Below are 23,563 nucleotides of genomic sequence, written 5' to 3' on the forward strand. Positions count from 1 at the left end.
GCATGGATGCAGCTGGAGCTCCAGCCCAGGCTAAACACCTCCCAAAGAGAAGTTACCGGTGCCTGCTGCAGACTCTCTCCTACAACAGTCACCTCAGGAGCTGCCCTGTGCAGGGAACTGCAGAAAAAGAGCAGATAGACCAGGGGAGCCAACCATCTGCAGAAGCCACTTTCTTGCCACTTACAAGAACTATACCTTAGCTACATGTAGCAGAATCATTTTATCTGACACTTGGGTGAGGTGGCCCAAGCAATTTCTGGGGCTGCTCCTCTCAGAGAGCCTTGCTTCTGGGAATATCAGGCTTTTGCCCAGACGGGAATGGTGGTGTATGTGCACACACTGCTTGTGCCCTTTCCCACTGCAGTCCTCCAAGTCTTGTACATAAAAAACCAAGTCATTTGGCCCCAGTTTCACCCCCAAAATTGGAGATAATTTATTAAACTTTATCACTGACTGAAAAAAGTCACTAACGTCTCTTATAATAAGTTAATGTTCTTAACAGAAAAACCCCAAGCCATACTTACTGCATTTGCTCAGACTTAATACATTTACTTTAACAGTATGGTACTCAATAGGTTCCCCTTCACAGAAGGGAGTTTTCCACCACACCGCAAGCCTCTGAATCTTCCCACTGCTCACTCAGACAAAATAAACTCCCTGGCTGGCAACTTAGCAGTCTAGCATCCCGCTTCTCTCCTCTGCCAGTCACAGCAAACACCCATCCCTGTTCACCACCAGCAAAACGGAGCTGGCAGCAGACAACACGCATGGCTTTACAACCACAGCCCAAGGTGTTCTTCAGACAGGCTGTAGGGGCAGAGGTCTCAGCCCAGCTTGTCTCCAGCAGCTGATAAAGCAACCTGGGCAGCACGAGACTTCTCTAACTCACACAGCACTGTACGGACCAGGCAGGGCAAATACAACACCTAACAGAGCACCGCCTCTGAGGGTGGAATACCGACCCCTGCTCCTCTGGTGGCACTGCATTCATCATTTCTCCTGGATCCTACAGACAGTCTTTATGATTCTGCTCTAAGGGCAGGACAACAGAAATGTAAGTCCTTGAACAGAATAAAACTACTGAAAAAAACCCAACCCAAAAGCATCTAGGGGGACAGTATAGAAATTCTGAGTGTCCTTCCCCTTTCCGCAGCCACCACCTTAAGCAGCGCTCATCCAGCCCTCCAGCAAGCTTGGCACCCCTGGGGCTCACCCTGTTGATTCTTACCTCAACATACAGAACACTTTTCCCTCACTGTATGTCTCAGCTTCTAAACTATTAGTGCTCATGTGAAGGGCAAGCAATTCTAGAAGCTTCCTGCAGCTGAAGCACCCACAGTCCTAGTCCCAGGAGTGCAGCCTCCAGGGAGGCTCCCGAGATAGGGTGCGTTAAAGCTGCATGGCTCCTCCTCCTCGACTAAAGACTCCTTGCAGCCAATGCATATGAGAGCTCTGCAAGATTTCCAAGCAGGAGCCACTGTCCTAAACTAATCTATTCAGAATGTTTGGGGGAAACCTTAGCTGTCCACCTTTCACACCTGCTCCCACACCCCAGCCCTGCCACCAAGATGCACAAGTCAGCAAGCAAGATTCAGAATTAAAAACCTGTGTGCTTGACCATGCGTTCTCCCCGCCACCAGGAGTGCCTCTCCCTTCTCCCCTCACCAGCTGCAGGGAGGGCAGCGTTTCACACCACTGAACAGCAGGTCCATTGCACACCTCAGGAGGCAGCTGCAGCCTCCAGCAAGGGGGGTGACAGACCCACACTCACAGCAGCTATCACGACACTATGGAAGCGCACAGCTCTTTGGTCATTAACAGCAGTCAAAGCCACCGGCATCACATCTCCAACCTGTAAAAATAAACTCTCAAACCAGATAGCTGCCCAAACCTTGCAGAAGTTGGCCCAGCCCCCCCATCCACTGGACCAGAGAGAGAAAACAACACGCTGTTTTGTTACTCAGCAACCTCTATCATCCCCCTGCTTCCCCTCTTCATCCTCTTCTGTTTCCGTTTTAATCTGGGCCACTCCGAGCCGGTAGAGAGCATCACGAATTACCACCTCCCCAGGCTGGCAGCTCTGTACGATCTCCTGGATCTGCTGATTCACAATTTCCCTGCTGGTGAGGAAGTCCATGAGGCGGTTGTAGAGGTAATAGTGCGTGGCGTTCTCAAAGGTGATGGGCCTTTGGCGGATGTTGCTAGTTTTGCTGTCGTTGATAGCGGTGACGATGGCGCTGTAAGGCTCCAGCTCTCGGCAGAGGGAAATGCAGCGATGCCGAGACGTTGGATCTCGGTGGCTGTTCTGCTCTGAACCCGTGTGAACAATTCGGCGTGCCGACGACTTGGTGATTGGGTGCTGAACAGAGTGCTCAGCCACAGTCACGTCTACGCTGTAGTGCTGGTCTAGCAGTTCAGGGCAGGACACATACTGGGGGAGAGAGAAAGACACGCACCAGGTAGAACAAGAAACAACTTCCCCATAGCTAAGAAGAACAAGACAAAACTTCCATTTGGCTGAACTCCAACCAGTACTATGACCCTGGACAGAGGGAGGACTAACCGATTCAGGCTTCCCCTAAATACCACAAAGGTGGTTCTGTACACTCCCTCCTCTCTCGTATGCCCTCAGAGATAAACCCAAGGCACTAGCAACCCTCTTCCTCTCCCATTTCTCAAGTAACAGCAGTGGTTTGAGAGAAGTGAGTTGCTGTGTCAAAACCAGCAACATGCTCCGAAGTTCATGATTTGAACTGTTGCAGTGCACTTCCAGCACAGCTCCTCCTATTAAGGAGCATGAACCTAACACAGTGCCCCAAGCAAGACATAATGCTTTCTGCTATGCTCAGCAGCTATGCGCTGGCAAAGCTGTGAGTCAGGAGACACTTATCAGGTCAAATTATCTTGAGGAACAATGCAGGTTACATATACTTTTAAAATTTTTTTTTCCTAATATTAAATCTCACTTGAAACTTTTCCATATCGGACCAGCCCAGCAGAGCGCAAAGGTGGACATAACTAACCGTCGGAGGATCCATGGGGTCAGAGAAGCAGCCCTGGTTTTTCCCCCACATCTGGGAAGTCAGGCCAGGACAGCAGATGTCTGCACACAGTGCCACCGAAGAGGCTATATCAACAACATACACTGGAGGCCAGTGACGTGAAGAGACCAACAGGTCCACATGATCCCGGGCATTTTCTCCTCTTACTATGTACTTTGAACCACACACAACCTGGAAAAAAAAAAAAGGATTAATACCAAACAGCACAATTAAACTGAAAACCTATGGAAAAAAAATCTGGTCTTAAAAAAATTAAGCTTCCTTTCAGGTATTCCAGACAATATATAACCAGAGAGTTACTTTGTCTAAAGATATTTTGTCTCCTCCTCATACACATTCACTTTATTGTGTTCAGGAAGAGGTGATTTTCAACTCCACCTCAGCAGCAACATCAAAACCAGGCTTCAGATCACTAGTTGATCTTGAAATCTCTTGCAGGACAGCTCATACCCCAAGCCCCCAAGGCAGTGTGTTTCACTGCCATGGCTCAGAGAGGCCCAACTCCATTGCTTCTATTTAAAGAGGGAGTTCCACACTGATAAGCCAGATCATAGTGAACAGCAAGGTTAAGAAAAAGCATCGCTGACTCCAGCCTTCCTTACCTGGTGTGGACACACTTTGTAGATTTTCCCTCCTGTGTAATGAGCAGAGGCTTGTGTGATGCTTGTCCCATTCTGTACAAACTCATAGAGAGCCAGGAGGGAGTAGCAGAGCTGGTCCTAGAAAAGACAGGCCCCAGAGAAAGTTTGTATGTGGCTAAAACTCCTGGATTCCTCCAGAGAGGGAGAAGGCAAGGTCTCCCAAATCCTAATTTGCACTTCATCCAATAACTTCCTAATCCCACACTCCGCAACGTGAGGATAATGAGCAATTACAGGATGCTGAGCCTGTGACAAGGTAATTACAGACGTCCTTTCGTCTTTGAACAAAGGTTCAATTTATTTCACCACATGTAAGTTATCCTATAACCTGCAGGCACTCACTTCTAACCCACCCCTGCCCTTAGTGCGTCAGATGAGAAATTAATTATCTAGGATGGCAAACGTGAATGAGGGAAAGACGGTGAAGAACAGCTCCACTCCTGCAGGCTTGTGTGTGGGCAAACAAGCCGTTACCTTTGTATCTGAAGCCTCCCAGGGGATGCCACACTGTGTCAGAAAGCTCTGCAGCTCTTCCTTACTGTAAGAGCTTATCAGCTCAAGCCTGAAGTTTTCTTCCTGAAGGAGCCTCACCAAGGCACTCCCATTACCTGCAAAGGCAGGAAACAAGTCTCAGCACTCATTCTCAGGAAGGGAAGTCACCAAAATAATTTCTTCTGAAGACCACAGAAGCAGAGACTGCACAACCAACTGGCACCAAGAGAAAGCCATGAACAGCCCTACTTCCAAAGCATGTCACAGCACACAACTCTCTTGAAACCTTCGCTAGTGATGTTACCAGACTGAGCCCAGCAGAGCTGCAGACTCCATGAGTGCTTGTCTATCCTGTCGTTCATAACCTTCAAGTGACTGGTTGGGCTGACGTGAGGATAAACAGGTGTCAGAAGAGCACAGAGAAAAGCGACTGCAGACTTCGGTCTGAGCAGCTTCAGGGTCACCATTCACGTCTCCTCCCTGGTTCTTTCTCTGGAGCTCCACTTCCACGAAAGCATGTGTAGCCCTTCTGCAGCTCAACTCTCTAGAACAGCTGCAGCCCTGTCTGCAAAGCCAACTCATGTCCTTGTTAAGCTTGCAAAGCCATTTTCCTTCTTATACCCAATACCTAAACTGTTAAAGGAACCAGGTGCTAAGTTTAGCTCTCATACATCTGAGCTTATTCATCTCACAGTTTCTTGTTACGTGCAGTCAATGCACTGGATATACTGAATGTTGACAACACTGATCAGGACTAACACATCCATCTCCTAATCTTTTTTTCAAGTTCCATAAAAATTTATTCACCCTTTACTGGGATCATGATATTGAGATACCAAGCACTGCCTCCAGCTTTCACAGTCCAGTTATCAGTCTAACATGAAACAAATACTGACTGGCATTCAAGTTGTGCATGCATTCCCCCACAATCACACCGTATCTCATTTGGGGTGCAGTGCTCTCATGTCCCCCACGTCTCAAATGCATCAGAGCACACCAGTGTATTCATGCTTCACTGGGCAGGCCAAAGCTCGAGCTGCTAAGTATCCTGAGAACTCACCCCAGTGTTCTTGCATTCCCTCAGCAGACAACCTTTAAAGAGTCATGCAATCATAAATTCTCATCTCTAAACATCACCAAAAGACTGAAGCCATGGCCACATAAAACACTCCCTTAATAAGCACAACCTCAGCAGTTACCTGGCACTGGCTGTGCATCCAGGTTCTTGTCCTTCTCAGTATTGATCACCATCGCTCCTCTCATCAGTGGAGGGAAGAAAGGAGCAACAATAGATGCATCAAACTTTGTGATAGGGATGCTAGAAGGAAAAGCCACCTGCTCAATCACCTCTGTCTCCATCGTGGACCAGAAGTCTTCTACATTCACTTCACTTGATGGCAAGAATTCTGGCCAGGTAAACTAGAAAGAGCAAGAAACCCACTGGTCAAATACAAATAACCGTAGTTCAGCTGGCAGTTTTGCATCAGCCTTACTCAAGGTATGAGGACTACCCAGGACAGTGCTCAGGCAAAATATAACAAGATTTCAGGTTCCTAGAGTTCCTCACAATCACTTTTCATCAGATGAGAGTCAAAACCATTTACTTTACATGAAAGCCAGACATGCTGCGTACTACTAGTAAGGCTTTTTTTCCCCATTAGAGAAGGCAGCACCTCAAGGAAACTGCTGTTGGGAAAAAAAAAAAAAGAATGCCTTCATGTGGAAGGAAGGAGGCCAAATTAAGCAAGTTTTATCCAAGGTCCCTACTGCCAGAGGCTGCTGGACAAAAGCTGTGGTCCAGGGACAGGGGATCTTGTTTTCCCCAAACCATACATGAACACCTCTAAGAGGAAGTGCAGGCATCACCATTCCAGCCACGTCCTCTTACCAGGCATCAGCAGAAAACTGCTCACAAAGTTCTCATGTAATTATCGTGCATTATGAAGACCAGAGTCAGCAAAAGTCATTACAATCTGCTTTGAACATGAACAGGATGTGAAGTTTGTGAAAAGCCTACCTCTATATTTTTCAGTGCCAGGACATTTTCCACATTCCTCTGGGCTATTTCCACCTTGGGGGTTATGCCACAGATTCCACAGATCATATCATTGTAATCCCGGACTGTTAAGCATTCAAAGGCCCAGTAGCCATTGCACAGCAGCTCCTGGAGTTGAATCTGCTCATCAGGGCTCAGTCTTTTTTCTGAAAAGCGAACATGCCACTGTTACAACTTTCACTTCCTAAAGTCAGTGGAGAGGTAGATCTCTCCTGTGCATAATAAAAATAAACCTGTCCTCCAGAGAATTGTTACAAAGAACTGGTCATGGAGCTGCTGTTGGGTTTAGAAAGTGATTTAACAGAAACATACCACACTAGAATAGTTGAGTTTTGCCTTTTTATAACCTAACAAGCATCAGCAGGTCACAGTTTTGTGTAAGCGTTATGGTAAAAAACCAAGAAAAACGCACCAGTTTGCTCCCGAACAGAGTCAAGAATATTGCCAACAGCCACTCTGGGATCCTCTCCAAGTTTAATGTGGTTTCGGATTGCAAAGAGAAGATCCAAGCTCACTAGCAACTTGTTGCCCACATTGAAAAGGCCTGCAGTCAAAACAAGACAGTTACTGTCTGTAGGGTTCCAGATCTTCCTCACAAAGAAATATACTCCTTACTGATACATACTCTTATGAGTACGGTTCAGACGATAATGGAAACACATGGACAGTGCTTCTGGGACTGTCCCCTTGGCACATTAGCAAGATTAACTCCTCTCACAGGCTTGCCTTTAAATTTATAAAGCTACAAGGAACAGCAGCCAATCCATGTCCTCAGCTCCGCACTGCCCTGCGGGAGGCCCACAGTAACTGCCATGCAAGTCTCTCTAGTCAACACTGAGAAACAGCACTCTGCAGAGGTGTCCTTGACTATGATCTCAGGGGTTGCCTTGCAGAACTCAACATTTACCGCTTACACAGAGGAGGCCTACACTGGTGAAGCAAGGCGTGGTCTTCCTCATCAAAGCATTCCTACATGGTTTTCCTCACAAATACAGATTTACTTGCAGAAGAAGCAGAAGCATAACGCAAGTCAAAAATAATTAAAGTTTAATACACCGGGGCAGTGAATAGGCTTTTCTGTGCAAAGACAATGCCCTGATACAGTCCCAAGGCTTCTGAAGGCTTTAGACTGTAGTCACACTGTAAGTCGGTACGCTTACATTTTTCCTACCTGTGTAAATATCAGTGAAGCTATGGAGGGCCAGACACTGCAGGTTCAAGCACACTTTGACCTGAGCTGTAACCACCTGTAATCTATTAGCTGTCAGCAGCCAGCACTCCTGAGGACCAGCAAGGGAACTGTAACAGACAACAAAAGACAACTCAGAGGATGAAGCCAACAGGTTTTTCAGTCCAGTCCTGCAGTAACCTAAAATGTTCTAGTTGAGTTCATTAGTATCTCAGTCTAAGCCAGTTCACATTATTTCACACCAGAAAAAAAATGTTACATTTTAAAATGGATTCCCTTGGCAGTCAGGTCACTGCTCACGTTTCTTTTAACAGCACTGCAGCATCTCTCCAGCTCCGTACAGTGGGTGCATAGTATTTGAGAGGTGGAGAAAATCTATGGCCCCAGCTGCCCTGGGAGAAGGGTCACACAGCCCTATTGCTGTGGGACAACAAACACCGACTAATAACACAATCTACCTGACCGCCTGTCCCCACACAAACAGATTCAGAAATGCCTGCTCCTCTACAGTACAGCTGCCGAGGAAGTTCAGACAGGAAAATGCCAGTTGTGCTCTAGTGGCAGAAATACAGCTGTCCCCCCAAGAAAATAGGAATCATAGTCAAAGCTAGCTCCCTCTCACTGGCAGGGGTTTAATTAGAGCCTAAGCAGGCACATGGGAGAGCACTGCAAAGCAGCCCAGCATAGAAGCAAGGATTTATAATGCACAGGTTGGTAAGTCACAAGGTGAGGAACAGGGTGCAAGATAGCACTGTTCTGCAAAAATTACTGAGTATAAAACGTATCTCTGATGGAAAAATCTCAATTGGTACTAGCTGACCAAAGCAAACATCCATAACTGGTATCGAGAAAATCTTTTTCATTGAAGAAAGAAACACAACAGTAAGCTACCTGACATTTTGCTGTGGAAAATGTTTCAGCTCATGCTCTCAGCAACAGGAGGATGTTTGGCAGACTCAGTGAGGAGACATCCTATGGGCTTTTATACAAATCTAGTTAAGGTAATCTAGCCTATACACTGGTAGTTTCTGAAAGTCCTTCAGGTTTCAGTTTGGATATTTGTTCCAAAAGAGGATTCACTCAAGCGCACATTAAGCCATGAAAAGAACGAAAACATCATAAGCAAAAAGATCCACACAGGAAATACTCAGATCAGGGAGAGAAAAGAGAATGACACAATGCACATGTCTAATCCCACAAGTTTGCCTCTGTCAACCTGAAAACATCATAATGGAAAACAAAGAAGGGATGACTAATGAAAAGACTCTGTTTCAAGAACAAAAAAAATTACATCTAGACCTAGCAGACACCCTTTGATCACGGTCTCCTGCTGTACGGAAATGGTAACTATTACAAACTACACTGCACAGGAGAAACAGAAACAGCTCATTGCTAACCAGCTAAACCCCTTGCACACACATAGCTTATTCCGTGTCACAGCAGCTTCAGTACCAGGGCCTAAAGCAAATATTATTTCATGCACGCTTGTAACATAGAATAGCAGCACGAGGGTGAAAGAGTCACAAGTCTAAAACAGAATCTTACTTCTGTCCCCCTTTGAACAATGGGCTGTTACAGAGGAGGCACTGCGCAGATGGAGACTCATAGTAGTTTGACCAGGAGGTCTGCTCTATGGTGACTGTCTCCTCACTCACGTTGGACAGGATGAGCCGCGAACTGTTGAGTTCATGGATGAGCGTGAAGACCTCAGCCAGCTCCGATTCGTTCTCTGGGATCTGCATTACCTTGCGCAGCAACTGCAGGGTGGACTGACGCTGGATCTCTTTCTGGGATGGGGTTAGGGGCTCGCTGGTGTTCAGCACATCAGACTGACCTGGACTGACCTCCTAGAAAGCAAGTCAAACATTCACATATTCAACTAGGCAAGCATGGGAATGAAATATTAAGAAGCCCAAAGAAGTCATAGAAGGTAGCAGAAACACAGCAACCTTTGTACCCAGTAGACTTGACTTCTACTCCACTGTTCAATCATTGACGCCAGACAGAAGCTTCAAGCCTAAGTCACTTCACCAAAAATACTCTATTACAGCCCAGCCTTTTGGGAACTCCTACAATACAGCCAGACCATCACAGATTTGCCACTAAACTGGAGTGTTAGTGCAGAGGTGGAGGATCAGGAGGCTAAGGACAACCATCAACAGGTATGTAAACACTTCAATAATCCTGGCAATCGTCACTGCCTTTCTCCACAGGTTATCAAGCACATTCTCCTGTATAATGTGCTCAGACAGCCACAGCAGTCTGCACACCTCTCCAGAAGCTGGAAGAGACAAGTGCTAAATGAGAACTAGGGGCTGCGATGTACTCAATCACAATTAATCAACCATAGTCCTTAGGCACGCACACACCCCCCGCCCTGACACACATATGCTATCAAGCCAAAATGCACGAGCACAGGAGAATGAAACTCTAGGTGGCTCAGAAGAACAGCAAGAACGCAAACAGGCTAATCTGCTTAATCACTTAAACTCTTCTGCCAACATTTCAACCTGTTTTTCTGTCTAGTCTAGCAATGAGATAAATGATCAGTCCAAAAGCACAGAGACAGCAATGAACTGTGTGATAGGAATGTTAAACAGATCTAGAACCAGAAAATAAAAAATAACTAAATGAGGAAGAGGCAAGCCACATGCCTCTCAGAATGCAAGCTGAGCTAAGCACACTGCTGTTCCTTACACAGCTGCTTGTGTGAGTTTCTCACAGGCCACTTCAATTTGTTTGGGGTTTTTTTTGTTTTGTTTTGAGGTTTTTTTTAGAACTCTACACAAATTTATGTTCTTCAAAATAAAAAGCGCAAGTGGAAGAGTCATATTACCACACAGACTAAAATGTAGTCTGTTTATATGCTGCGTGGGCATTTCAGCTAAGAACAGGACAGCTCCTTTTTTTTTTTTTTTAAACAAAAAAATTCTGTACAAGAAAAGCTAACCTTTGAAATTTCAAATGCAAAAAAAAAAACCCAAACACACAAAAACCAGAATTACTTACATCCATATGGAAGAGCAGACAACTGAAAAACATCTTTTCACAACAGAAAAAAAATGTACATACAGAAATAAATTTAGGCTGGAAGTAAGGTTGCACTACAAACCCCTAAAAATAGGAAGCTCTAATACAAGATGTACTAACACAGTTGATATTAGCCACAAACTGGTCAAGAAACTCCCAAATATGCTCTGCTTTGTGATTAAGTCTGAAGTTCAACAAAGCTGACAGAACAAATAGGACTTTAGCGGTGATTTCCCCAGCACATACCAACATACTGTGAGCATTTTTAAGCTACTACAGAGACATCCAGTGGTAGAACTGAGTGCACTCAGTCTCGTTCTCAGCCTGAAGCACTGCTGCTGCAGGGGTTGGACAGTACAAACATCATCACAAATATTTTCAACAGGGCATTATTCTGTCAGAAAAGCTTAGCACAATGAAAAAAAATTTAAAGTGTTCCCATGGGCACTAGCAAATTAAGCTACTTCCCAGCCCACCCCACAATAGCCATTTGAGAAGACAAACTGTTCTGAACCTTACCAGGGGTTTTGCAGTTTTCTCAGCTCTGTCTTTGGCAAGGTTGTATCCGCAGCTTGGACAGATCCGTGGCTTGTGCCTGTTTGTATACACGTAACTACAAGAGGGGTTCTTGCATTTCCCTCTGCCACGTGATGTTGCCAATCCCAAATCCTGAATGACACAAAAAAGATGTTTGCTGACCTTGACTTTTAGATGCCAACAAGACTCTAGAAAAGTCTCCCTGAATATCACATTTTTCACCACTTTATAACACCTCATTTAAAGGTCAAATAGCAGGCCCTGTCACTTTGCACATAATACTTCAACCGGCACTCAAACGTTTTGGCACCAGTTCCAGAGACCACAAACACTCACACATCAAACTCATTCAGAAACCACTGATCCTCCCTGCTGAACTCAAGGAAGGCATGGGGATTATGCTAGGACATGAAGAAAAATCCAGTTCTTAACAAGGTCCCAAACATGACTGCAACAGAGTACAGTCACCCTGGCTTAGGTCAACAGATGATGTACAAACTGCAGATTGTCTCACATGAAACACAAGAAACACTTCTGCAAGTCAGCAAAATAAAAGTCACAGAACGGTCTTCCCAGAGATGACATTCCCCATGGTGTAAGTCAGACCATCTGAAAAAATTCTCACCAAAGTTACGGTGCAGCTGTACTTGTAGGAAGGGAATATATCTGGTTTGACTTCCACTACTTTAACCTGAGATGCCCTGCTGGTCAAAGCACTGTGGACCTAAAGATTGAAAGCAGAAAAAACAACACCCATTAGAGACATACTACTGAATACATATATCCTGTAAGCAATACCTATTAGCATTTTTTTACCCTCAAGAAATCAATTAATGTTCATTTAATATCAGAGGACTACAACACACTCTTTTGCATACTAAGGCATTACAATTCAAACAGAAGTATTCTGGCATCTTGGCATACTCAGTCACACTTCACAGATCTCATCTCTCAGTACTCAGTATTGCATGTTGGATTATCAAAGCACTAGCAGATCCTCAAAACTACTTCTGGAAGTAGCTGGGAGATTCTCAAAGCAGCCAACAGAGGACTGTCCAACAGCATCTCACAGTTCAGTTCCTACACTCAGCCATCTAGCACTCATGCTGCTTTCGAGCCATCTCAGAAAACTGTCAGTCACAGATCTCATCTTCATAAAGCTGCTACATTTTTACCTTCTATTTCTCACCACTCAAGTCCTATCTCTCATCTGAGGAAGAAAAAAAAAAAAAAAAAACAAAAGAAAGTAACATGCATTTGAAGAACAAACCACAGGTACCTTTTGCTCCTCGGCACTTGGTGGCTGCAGAATTGACTGGCCCAATTGTTTAAGCGTACTGGGCTTCAAGCCTGATGTCCTCACAGGGGAATGCTTGTCTTGAAGGAGGAAAAGGATACAGCAGGTTAGATAGGAGAAAACAGGTCCTGTTTCATTCTGACATCTTTGACAAATGCCACATTAGTCATGTGAGATTTTTCCTCTGAACTTGCAGCGACCCAAGCAGGTGTTTCATGGCCCATTCACACGCACTCACAGTTAGAGAGTGAGCGAGTGTTTTTTTTTCTAGGGTAGGTCATTATATCCCTTCAGACATATCTTATTATTTGACAGAGACCACTTCAATGTGATGAGGAAAGACAACCACTCCCAAAGCACACCAGAGAATACTGCTTTTACCGGTAGTTGCAAAGGCCTGTCTGTTGCTAGGCTGCTCAGTGCTGGCTTCTCTCCCCACACTGGCTGGTGCAGGCAGAATGGCTCGCATGGGTCTTGCTGCAGCCAGCAAGGAGGGCTTAGGTCTTGGTTTACTCTTTACTTCCTGCCCTTTGTGTGCAGCAGCTGGAGCATCAATTCTGAAAGACAAGAGCTACAATTGGAAAAAAATTCCATGGTTTCCCCCTCAGCCTCAATTTTCTTCTCTTCCCTGAACTGTGTTATATCAGCACAATAATCACAGCTATTGCAGTAGAAAGGAGAAATAGTGCTAAGGATACCTCTGCCCTGTGACTACAATTTAATTGTAACTTAAAAAAAATTAGTTCTAATGGACAAAACAATATCAAAGGAATAATCCTGAACTGGCCGAAAACAGACAGTAAACAGAAGTCTTACAGGAAGCACTGCCAACAGCCTCCAGTTTCCTGGATTTGTCCCATCAGCACACAACAGACATGATATGCTCCCATAATGTATGGAAAATTGACTCACCCCATTGGCTTTTTTGCAGAGGCATTTGGACTCGGCACCTCAGAAGACGGTGGCACCCCCAGCCCTACACTATCTTTTTCTGCCTGCTCCGAAGAGACTCCTTGCCGTTGGCTCTCTGGACCCAGCATCACGCCAACAGCACTCCCCCTGTCTTCAGCAAGCACATTGTTTGCAAGAATGTGAGCCTCCTTCCACTCCATCTCCTGCATTTGCCCTCCAACAGGCACAGCATTCAGCAGCTGGCTGACAGCTTCAGAGCTTTCCAAGGCTGTCTTGGAGGTACTCTCGCTAACAGCTGCCGTTTCTGTGAGCACTGACTGTTGACCTCTTTTAGCTGCTGGAGTTTTAAGAGACATGCCTGAATTTGGTTCAGATTTGCTTTTTGGTTGCTTTTCCTGGAAACAAAGAGATAGACACATTTCAGAGCTTTAGGCTTTCACAGATAAGTAAGTTCCCTTCACATATGCCAGGCTTGCCATGGCCTATTTAATGCTGGATCAAAACAGCAAAATCCTAAGTGTTAAGCAGTGAATTGTATGAGAGCAGAAAGACATCATCTTCTACGACAGCAAAGTCCCTGTTAACATTTTATCTAGCCCCTGGCCCTTCATCTGTTATTTTTAGACACTGTTTACTTTAAAGAATCAGCCTTTCTTAAACTCCCTCAAATATCACCATTAGCATCAACATCACAAACTCACCCACCACCCTCTGTAACAAGGACCCACCTCCTACGCTCCCTTTTCATAGCTTCAGCTCTCTGATGCTGTCTGTTCTTCCACACTATTCAGGAACCAAGGGGATAGAGAACTGGTATCTTTTGGATATGTACATTCAGGAAAGCATGCACTTGAGCAAGTCAGGAAACAGAGGATTACTCAGGAAGGTTTTTTGACTTGAAGAAAGATGTTACCTTCAAGACTAAGGCTACAGAAGCCATGTATTGGGGTCAGCAAAGGTGTGATGGAACACTGAATTGGTAATATGCAAAAATATATCAGAAATGGAATCAAGAGTTTCTGGCATGATACACACAATTCTAAGCTCTCTACAGTGTTCATACTTAGAAGGATAATCCAGGTTTTTAAAAACAGTCATCTCCTAACCTAGTCCCTTTTCTTTCTAGAGAACAGGAAGGTATGTATATATTTAGCTTCAGTTCTACTGATGTTATTACCGGTAAAAAAAAAACAACTGCTGGTGCATGTTTTTCCCAAGGCATGACACCATAAAAACAAGTGGAACTGTTTACGCAAACATGTTCCCAGAAGAGCAGAATAAAACTGAAAGCCAGAAAGAAAACTCCCTCTAAAACCTCTCAGATCTAATCAATGTAGGATTTAACAGGAGCAGGCATGCCATATATGAGCAGAAACATGTTTTTGCAGTTAGCCATCTATCTACTTCAACAGGTTTACAGAACAAAAGCTAAGAAGCCATCATCACTATTTGTATCCTACCACATAAGAAGCCCAGCCATCAGCTCAGACACTAGAGTTTGTAAGCTGCCTAAAAAAGTTCTTGCCCCTAAATGCTTAATGGGTCTAGCCACAAAACAAAGGAGGTTCAGAACAAGTCCACATAAAGCCACTGACTGTCAACGCAAATTTTTACACTGAGAACATCCTTTAACTTGTGCATGAGGAGCCTTGTTTCCGACAGAAATTTAATGAATACACATCTCCTCAGAGCCGACTAATCACCATGGCTTGGCCAAGGTTTAAGGAGCGAGTGTATTTTGCTGTATACAGCTAGTAGAGATGCTAATAACTTAAGCAAAGTAGGTATCATGTGGAGAACGACTTCTCCGCTCAAACTTCACAACTCCACCAACACCTAGGAATTTCCTTCCAGTCAAAGGTCAGAACATCATGAATGATCAGACACACGGCCATGAGTCAACAATACCCAACAGTACTTCAGCTTCCACTAGATTGACTTAGGTAGCTCCCAAAGGATCATATACCTATATATATATATATATATATCATATAGTTGAGAATTGTTCTTCCTTTCTATTGAAAAAATGATGCTGAAAGACCACTGAAAACCTCAGTTTGTAGAAGAACTTCAAATGCAGAAAAATCACCACAAATGGTTAAACCAAATCCCTGAGCTTAGTTACGGCTGTGGCAGAAAGAACATGCAATGCCTTCCAGTCACAGAAACTGTAATGTGGGCAGAGGGCCAACAGAATGTGTGCCCTCTCAATGAGAGGGAGTTACCAAATGCAACCCCGTCTATTCTAACTGACACCATTACAAGTAGCACCTTGACCCAAGGTATGGTGATTTCGGGTCTGTCTCACCTTGGCCAAGTGTCCTCTGCAATGGTGACCTGCCCCAGCACAAGCGCAGGGATCAATTCTGGGGTATCTGACCTCCTGCACTAGATCTACAGGCCTAGAAATATCACGGGCATTCCCCAAACCAGCACTTTTTGTCTGAAAATCAGGGAAGGAAAGGCATATTTACCTTTGGGATCCATTTCCCTCCCAGAAAGTTCCCACATGTTGGGCATTTTGGTGGCTTATGCCTGGTGACGTAAGTGAAGGAACAGCCAGGATTGGTGCAATTTCCATGTCCCCGGCGAGTATAGGTGGTTGTCTGAAACAAGAGTTGTCAAGAATTTCTCTACAGAGCTGAAAAACACAAAGCTGTGCTCATTGCTCCCTTTCTCCTTGTAAGCACTTTACAAATGTTATTCAGCAAATCACCAGCCCTCCACTACTATTCCTTTAACTGATCAACCACCACACAGTTGGATCAGAGCCGGAAAGCACTACAACTGCTCTGAGTCTAAATGCTCAGTCTATACAAGAGCCTTCAGTATGACCAGAATTTAGATCAAATTGCAGAGCAGAGATGAACAATGCACAGAATCTACTGGAGAAACTAACCTTGCATTTACAGTGATGTAACAGTTCTCTTGTGAATATGAAAAAGTCACAATAAGATGGTATAAAAAAGATTCAAACAGCAGCCCACAGTGAGGCAAGATGTGATTAACAGACTCATGTCAACAGGGCGACAAGTCTTGAAGACAAGCACTCATGATGCAGAGGCAGTTCTTATCAGTAATTTGTTGTTGTAAGCACTGGTCAAGTACTCCCTGGGCTCTACTGTAACTTGCTCAAAACTACTGCAACACCAGCAGAAGCACCAGGCACTATTTATAAAGACAACTGAAGCAGAACCTGTCACCTTTGCCAGGACAACTGCATTAACACATTGAGGTTTTGTGAGTGCAGCGCTTCTCAATATTCTGTATTCAACACTCCCGAGGGAGCTGTTGTGCTGTAAGTCCCCACCTAGGTACATTTTTTTCTAAAAATGCAAGTGCTGCTGGCAAAGAAATGAGACAGTTTAAGCTAGCCACTTCTCAGGAACAAAAACCTGAAGTATTTCCATTCTCCTAAGACACCTGGAAGAATATCATGCTATGCACCACTGTAAATATCTGCAGTGTTCCACCAGCTGGAAGCACAGAGGACCTGGAAAACAGGATTTGATTCTAGCTTATACAACACTAGGAGCTGCAGTGCTGACTGTACAATGAAGTCCTACAATAGCTACAGAAATACAGGTGGCTGGAGCGGTTCAATTAGAGAACCAACACTGTTCTTCCCCATGCAATGGGCCACATAACGTTTCACATGCTTTCTCAAAACCTTAGGTCACTGCTCCTCTCCTGTCATGTGGCCACTGCAACAGCCATTCATGAGACTGGGGAGCTCATGTGTTCCTGTGACAAGAGCAGATTCTTGCCCTTAAAGGGATGGACACTGGCATTTTATGAAGACAAATATGCATCCAAGTAGAGGACATAGATGGCTACACAGACCCTGAAAACGGCAACACAAACTGCTGTTGGCCAGATGTGTTGTGATAGCATTATCTACTCTGCCTGTTTCCAAGAACTCCTTGAGGAAGAAGGCAGCAGAAACATGCCCATATAAGACACTCTAGAAGTCAGACACCCCCATACACAAGGAGTAAAACCAGGGACAAGAAATATTTCAACTGACATGACAACTCCAAATTGTATTATCTTTAAGAACTGGACCATGATCAAACCTTCCTACTCTAACACCTTAGACAAACCTATGGTAATACATCCATACTGTAAAATACCATACAGGACTCTGAATTTCTTACCAATTTAATTGATGCTGGGTTCTCCACAACAGAATGAGCTGGCAAAGGTAACATAATAAACTGTGTAGTGGGTGTGGAGGAGCTACTCTCTTCAGTATCCTAAAATGAAGCCAAAGGAAAAAATAAATGCAGAAAAGAGACAGAGTGACCCGTGTCCCACCCTCTCCTGCACACTACCATCGAACATGTCTTAAGGACTAATGAAGCCAGAAATAGAATTTCTATTTCTAGATAGAAAACAGCTATCAGGAGCACAGAGGTAATATTTTTTCTCCCAAAAATCTTGTCGTCCAACCACCCCAAGTATTGTTACGAGAAATAATTTAAAAACCCTCAAGCAGTCATCTTAAGACACAAGAGGTATCAGCATAATGGCTCAGTCAATCTGCAAGCAGAGACATGGCAATCATTGAGTTGCAAAAGCTGCTGTTTCCCTCACACTGAGCGTAAGCATGCTGGGCAATACAGGATCTCCTCCAACCACCAAGGATCTCAAGTAAAATGTGTTGAACTGACACTTCAGGTGAGACAGTACCAGGAGGCTGAAAAACTTACCTTCCCAGTCACCACAGCCACCACAGACACACCATCTGAAACCTGAGGGCGGGCAACAGCGATGCTCCCGTTGGAGATGTCTGTGGAGCTGCTAACTAGAGTCTCTTCAATGACTACCCGAGCTGTCTGGTACGGTTGCCCTTCTATTTCCAAAGAGGCCTCATCCAAGAGGATATCTCCAGCGACTTTCTCTGTCACAGGCCCAACATAGTGAGAGAGAACCTCTGATGCAACCACCTTTTCCACAGCATCCGCCTGGCCAAATGAAGCAGTCTCTTCTGCCAGTCCTTCGATGGCAATGCACTGCTCAGAAATGCCAATGTGGCTCGAGTCCACGGAAAGGATGTTTTGCACAGTATCGTGGGAGACATTCGTGATATTGGTGGAAGCTGTTAACACTTCAGACGCTGCCTGACCCTGTGTCACACACAGTTCCAGTGACTGCCTGCTCCTGTCCTCTTGAAGAGTGGTTTTGGGAATAATTATATAATCTGAGCGAGGAAGAATCTTACGGAAACCTGGAATGTCTGGAACTACTGCAGTTCGAGTGGACACCTTGGAGTTCTGCTGGCAAAACCAGAGTATGGAATAAACAAACATTAGAAAAGGAAGAGACTTGGTTCTCAATCCTGCTATTTTAGTGCCTAAAGTTCAAACAGCTTCCTGAGGCAGTTTGCTGGGAACGTCTCCACATGACAGAGCCTGCAGAATCCCTCCCAGCCCTGGTTTTATCATCCACTTTACCATCAATCACCCTGATGACATCACACAAAAATAACTACGATCCCCATCAGCAGGTACTGGACATATCCCTCTTGAATTTCAAAGCATTATCCCTTGACCGGCAAAAGCAAGAAGCAGTGGCCTCCCGCATCGCTTCTCCATAGGCTGTCCCAAGCAGAAATATGAACAGGAATGCGCAGTTAAGCAATTCTCCCACACACGGTGCTGCGTAAACAGTTACGTGCCTCTCTCTTCACATGGCAAAGAACTGCCAGAAAGATGACTTACCGGGTCCAATCCCTCCTTCTCTAGCTTGGCCTTCTCCAAGTAATAGCTTTTTTCAGCCACACTGAGCAACCTCCAGCTCTCACTAATCTTTTTGTTGATTTCAGATTGAGGGAGATGGGGGAGCTCTTGCTGTACTTTCAAGTAAATGTCATAATAGTAGAGGAGGTAAGCAGATCTGAAACGCAACAGGACACTGAAACATTAGTATCATTCTACGTAAATTCCTTCAGATAAAGAAATCCACACGGTTTACGTTAGTCTCAAGGTCAAATGACAAGCATGTTACATTCAATTCTACTTGTAAAAGCATTTTTTAACCAAATGAAAACTAAGATTCTGAGAAGAACCTCTGAAGTAGGGAGAAAGAGCCTAAGGCAAATTACTCTGGGGTACACAAACTTTAGATCAAGCAACAGTAGCACTCATAAAGGGAAGGATGTCAGAGCAGGCCCAAAGCATCAACCTAATGTTTTATATAGGAAGTTTTACACTATGAAGTGTTCCAAAGTTCACTCTTATCAGAAACAAGGAAAACTGCTCCCATGCAGAATCACAGAATAGATACCCTACAGAGGTGCTAAATGAAGACAGAAGGAACTTACCTAGGCTTTTTAGCTTTTTCTCCATGATCACCAGTACTTTTATATTTCTTTTTCTTCTTAGACGGCACCGGTGATGCATAAGTGTAAGTGCCTTCTATTTCCTCCATTACCACAGTTACTTCAGTGCCATCATATGGAGCTTCCATTGCTAAAAATACATATTTTGTGTTATGCACTCACCAAGTTGTTCAACGTTTCTCACAACAAAGACTGCTCTTCACCACCTTTATAAACCCACAGCATCACTGGTATGTGAGACTGACCTTAATTAACCGAGATAACTACGTGTTGACTATTTATCTTTATAAGAAAACACCTTTATTACTATGACCTCAACATCACCAGTTCAGCGCAGACACACTGCCTCTGCACTTAAAAGCTGCAGTTCCCCAGGAACCTCTCAGATGAGTTTGGTAACCTGGAACGAGCCTTAGGTCCAGCTACAAGATATCGCGGCCATGCTCACAAAAGCGAGGCCAGAGGCCCAGTAAGCGTGGAAGCCTCGTAATCCTCTTACCCACCAGAGGATCCCCGGGGCTCCTCGCTTAACGTGTCACCGGTGGGTGACAGCTCCTGCCCCCGCGGCGCGGGAAGGCAGGGAGGACAGGAGAAGCCTCGGGAGGTAAAGGCAAAGCCCGCTACGCCGACGTCCCGGCTCCGCCACGGCGTCGGGGCCCCCTCCGGCCCTGGTGAACCTCCCCTCCGCCCCCCCGGGACGGCCCCGACCCCTCGGCACTCACTGGGCAGCACCGGGGACGAGCTGTTCGTCGGAGGGGCGGCCGACGCGCGCCGGTCACGTCCAGCCGGGGCGCGGAGGAGGCAGCGGCGGAGCTAGGGGCCAGCCGCGGAGAGAGGAGCGGGCGGGCCGTCCCGGCATGCTGGGCCTGCCGCCGGTCGGGCCTGCCGCCGGTCGGGGTGGAACAGCACCGGGCCCTTCGCCTCGGCGGCCACCCGCCGCGCCCGGAAGTGCTGCCAGCAACGGCATCCGGGTCGCGGCGTGACGGCTGGGCGGGGCGGTACCGGGTGGGGAGGGCGGTACCGGGCGGGGAGGGCGGTACCGGGCGCGGAGAGGCGGCCGGGGCGGAGGCGGTGCAGGACGGTGGCCGGGAGGGGTCAGTTTTCCCCGCGTGTGCGCGGCGGCGTCCCCCTGGCGCTGTGGCGGGAAGGAGGGAAGGGAAGGGAAGGGAAGGGAAGGGAAGGGAAGGGAAGGGAAGGGAAGGGAAGGGAAGGGAAGGGAAGGGGAGGGGAGGGGAGGGGAGGGGAGGGGAGGGGAGGGGAGGGGAGGCGGTGGCGCGCGCAGCCCCGGTTCCCGCCAGTTCTCCTCAGGGTGATATCCCGAAGAAAATGGTATTTTCTCCTAAGTAGTAACAATGAACCACGTGAGCCTGTCAAAACGGAACTTGGCGGCCAGAGAAGGGAGCTGAGAGATAGGGAAGCGTTTGTTTTACCACTATATCCTCGAGGAGAGCTGAGACTGATAAAGGCAAACATCCCACCTCAGAAGACACTGAGGATGGGATGATAAAGTGTATAGTCAAGTGTATAGTCAAGGAAAACAACTAATTGGGATGTCGATAAGAACTGTCCTTTAGGTGAACTATTCTCGTTATAATACTAAAAAACGTGCCTATAGGCCAGAAAACCTTTTACTCAAATAAGCCCCGCAGTCTCTGAGTATGCGTGGTAAATTTAAAGGGAGCTGTACCTTTTAAGTTGAAATGAGACATTATTAGCTGGGGGTGTGAATATTAGCTGCTATTGACACATTTGACTGTATAAATACCTTGTAGTGTCTCGGTGCAGTGTACTAGCTTTGTACACTTACACCTACGACCCACCTTTGCGCAAAAATGAAATTAATAAAATACTTCCGCTCTGTGTGTAGTTTGGCATTTTGCACCACGGGTGAAGGAACCCACTTTTTGGGAAAAAAAAAAGATGGTGTGGGCAGGCGGGATCTGGGCCCATGGGAGCAGTTAGGGCACAATTAGCAAAGGGGTCAGGGAGCGCACCACGCTCTTGGATTTCTTGGCGGTGCTGGGCAGGCTTTGGGTCTGGCTTCCCACAGCTGTTCTCTCTTCAGGTCTGCTCGGAGCAGCAGGTGCAGCCCTGGCACCTTCCCCTGGTCGCCAGGGCAAAGCTGTGCTCCTGGATGCCGATAATGCCAGCCGAGCAGTGCGGTTCTGCCTCCCGCTCCTGGTGACGAGGCGGATGAAGTGGCAGCCCAAAGTTCAGATCCCGCTGAAATCCCAAGGAAGCTCAGTGCCACTCGGCTGAAGATGGTGGCTGTTCCACAGCCAGCTGGTTGTAAGGCCGGCACTGTGCTGCAACCTTGGCACGAGGGCCCCTAGAGATCTTCCGGTCACAAAACATGGTATCGCCCATGTGTAATAGTCACTGCAAGTATTCATGGGATCTTTGGGTCCCAGCATTTGTTTACCAACATTTCTCACTCATTTTTGAAGAATAAATGTTTTCATATGTGACAAAGTAATTGTTTTCTCTCCTTACAGGGCTCTCTACCTGTACCCCTCTTCCTTTGAACCTTTTGGAGGGCAGGTTATTGTGCAGCTATTGCTGCAACACATTTTTCAAGTTACACGTTTTGGCTTTTTTTTTTTTTTCTATTCATGTCTATTTCTGTTTTTTACGTGATGACTCCTAACTTCACAGAAATTTAAACCACATCTGTCTGTGTCTTCTCAGATCTCGGAGGAGCAGAATAAGGGCTCCTCTTGTCTAGTAAGTCATTAATAAAACCCACAGAGCAGTGATATGACAGCTAGTATTAAATCTGCAATCAGTTATTCTCCTGAAGCCCTGCAGCCATTTATGCGATCTGCTAGTGTTTATGTGCAATAATTGGTGGCAAACTGCCTGTTGTACGTCAGACACTGTGCGGCTTCATCCAATCCATGTACTATTCCAAAGCTCTGTACTTTTATCTGGATCAATATATAACCACTAGAATTTTGTTGGAATTATTACCTTGCCAAATATTTGGGAAGAAAAGGCTGATTTGGTTTACAGAACTAATGAACAACTGAAAAAATAATCTAAGAGAAAAAAAGTAGCCATGTTTCCCTCATTGTTCACTGAAGAGTTTCTCATGGCGTGCATGCTGTCAATGGCGTTAGAGACTCAAATTCTTTCCTAAATTGGGCATTTTGACTCTTCCATGGACATACAGCTTTATGTCAGAAAAATGATATTAACAGCATGTAAATTATTTTAACTATGCTGTAATAGTATTTTGAGGAAGAGGGGAAGCTGCTATGTAGCAGCATTTATTGTAAGCCCAAGGAAAGTTACAAAGGAGTACCTGCTGTGTCAGGAGGGGAAAGGCACTCTCCCCCCAGGATGCTTTATGTATCATTACCTCAAGAAATGAAAGGTAACGATGGAGATTACACAGGGATCTCCCTCTTCATTTCCCTGATAAAGTACAAGGGCTGCTTTGAAGGAGTTCAAAAGACAGCCAGGCACACTGAACTACAGCAGGTACCGGCGGGTTTTTTTTTTAAGAGTTGACTTCAAAAACTGCTTAAATAGATGAGAAATCATAGCACATTATTATTAGTTTCATCCATCTTCATCTCCCTCATCTGCAAAGCCTTCCAAGTCTCAATCTCTTCTCTTGTTCAGTCAGCATAATGTGGTCATGCAAGAATGTGGGGCTGAGGTGTCTTTTCTGAGTGCAATTTAACATCACCCCTGTCTCAGCCCTCAAACAGCACCCAGTTTCCAAGAGGCTTTCATGACACCGGCCCCTGAAATCAAAGCTACATGAGATCAAGGCAGCATGGCAGCGAGGAGGAAAACACTGCTGAGAACTTTGGGGGGTCATTTGTGCAGTGGATGTGAAGGGCTTAAAACCCCAATGGGACCTACTCTGAGCCTCGTCCATGGTGAGAGAGTTGTGCAGGGGATTTCAGAGCAGTCAAGTGGACCCTGTTATCAGCCATAGTCACCAGGGACAGTTTTCATTAGCCCTTCTCAGTCATTTTAAACCTCCCTGAGCT

The 23,563-nt window shown here is 45.7% G+C and overlaps 1 protein-coding gene across 2 annotated transcripts; it reads right to left on the reverse strand.

The window, feature by feature from the left end:
- Positions 1-403: 403 nt before the first annotated feature.
- On the reverse strand, positions 404-20,503 carry HMGXB3 (HMG-box containing 3). Of its 2 annotated transcripts, none has more exons than XM_075102710.1 (20): positions 20,282-20,503; positions 19,542-19,689; positions 18,940-19,114; positions 17,929-18,492; positions 17,374-17,472; positions 15,691-15,822; positions 13,217-13,611; positions 12,686-12,861; positions 12,287-12,384; positions 11,633-11,731; positions 10,990-11,139; positions 8,986-9,287; positions 7,423-7,550; positions 6,664-6,795; positions 6,213-6,397; positions 5,395-5,614; positions 4,178-4,311; positions 3,665-3,781; positions 3,024-3,233; positions 404-2,431 (listed from the first exon to the last, which is right to left on the reverse strand). In XM_075102710.1, exons 2-20 carry the CDS (start codon positions 19,685-19,687, stop codon positions 1,961-1,963), a joined length of 3,933 nt encoding a protein of 1,310 aa, XP_074958811.1. In that variant the 5' UTR covers positions 19,688-19,689; positions 20,282-20,503; the 3' UTR covers positions 404-1,960. The 2 variants fall into 2 exon arrangements, with proteins under 2 accessions (XP_074958811.1, XP_074958810.1); XM_075102709.1 differs by having other exon boundaries at positions 17,929-18,495.
- Between the last annotated feature and the right edge of the window lie 3,060 nt (positions 20,504-23,563).

This window comes from Phalacrocorax aristotelis, chromosome 8 (genome assembly GCF_949628215.1).
Source record: "Phalacrocorax aristotelis chromosome 8, bGulAri2.1, whole genome shotgun sequence".
NCBI lineage: Eukaryota > Metazoa > Chordata > Aves > Suliformes > Phalacrocoracidae > Phalacrocorax > Phalacrocorax aristotelis.

Excerpts from the sequence above, each read along its gene's own strand:
- HMGXB3 (XM_075102709.1), bottom strand. The coding sequence starts at position 19,687 with ATGGAAGCTCCATATGATGGCACTGAAGTAACTGTGGTAATGGAGGAA. Across the intron at positions 11,140-11,632 it reads ACAGCTGCACCGTAACTTTG|GATTTGGGATTGGCAACATC; the intron begins GTGAGAATTTTT and ends TGTGTCATTCAG. Across the intron at positions 2,432-3,023 it reads ACCCCATGGATCCTCCGACG|TATGTGTCCTGCCCTGAACT; the intron begins GTTAGTTATGTC and ends TCTCTCCCCCAG.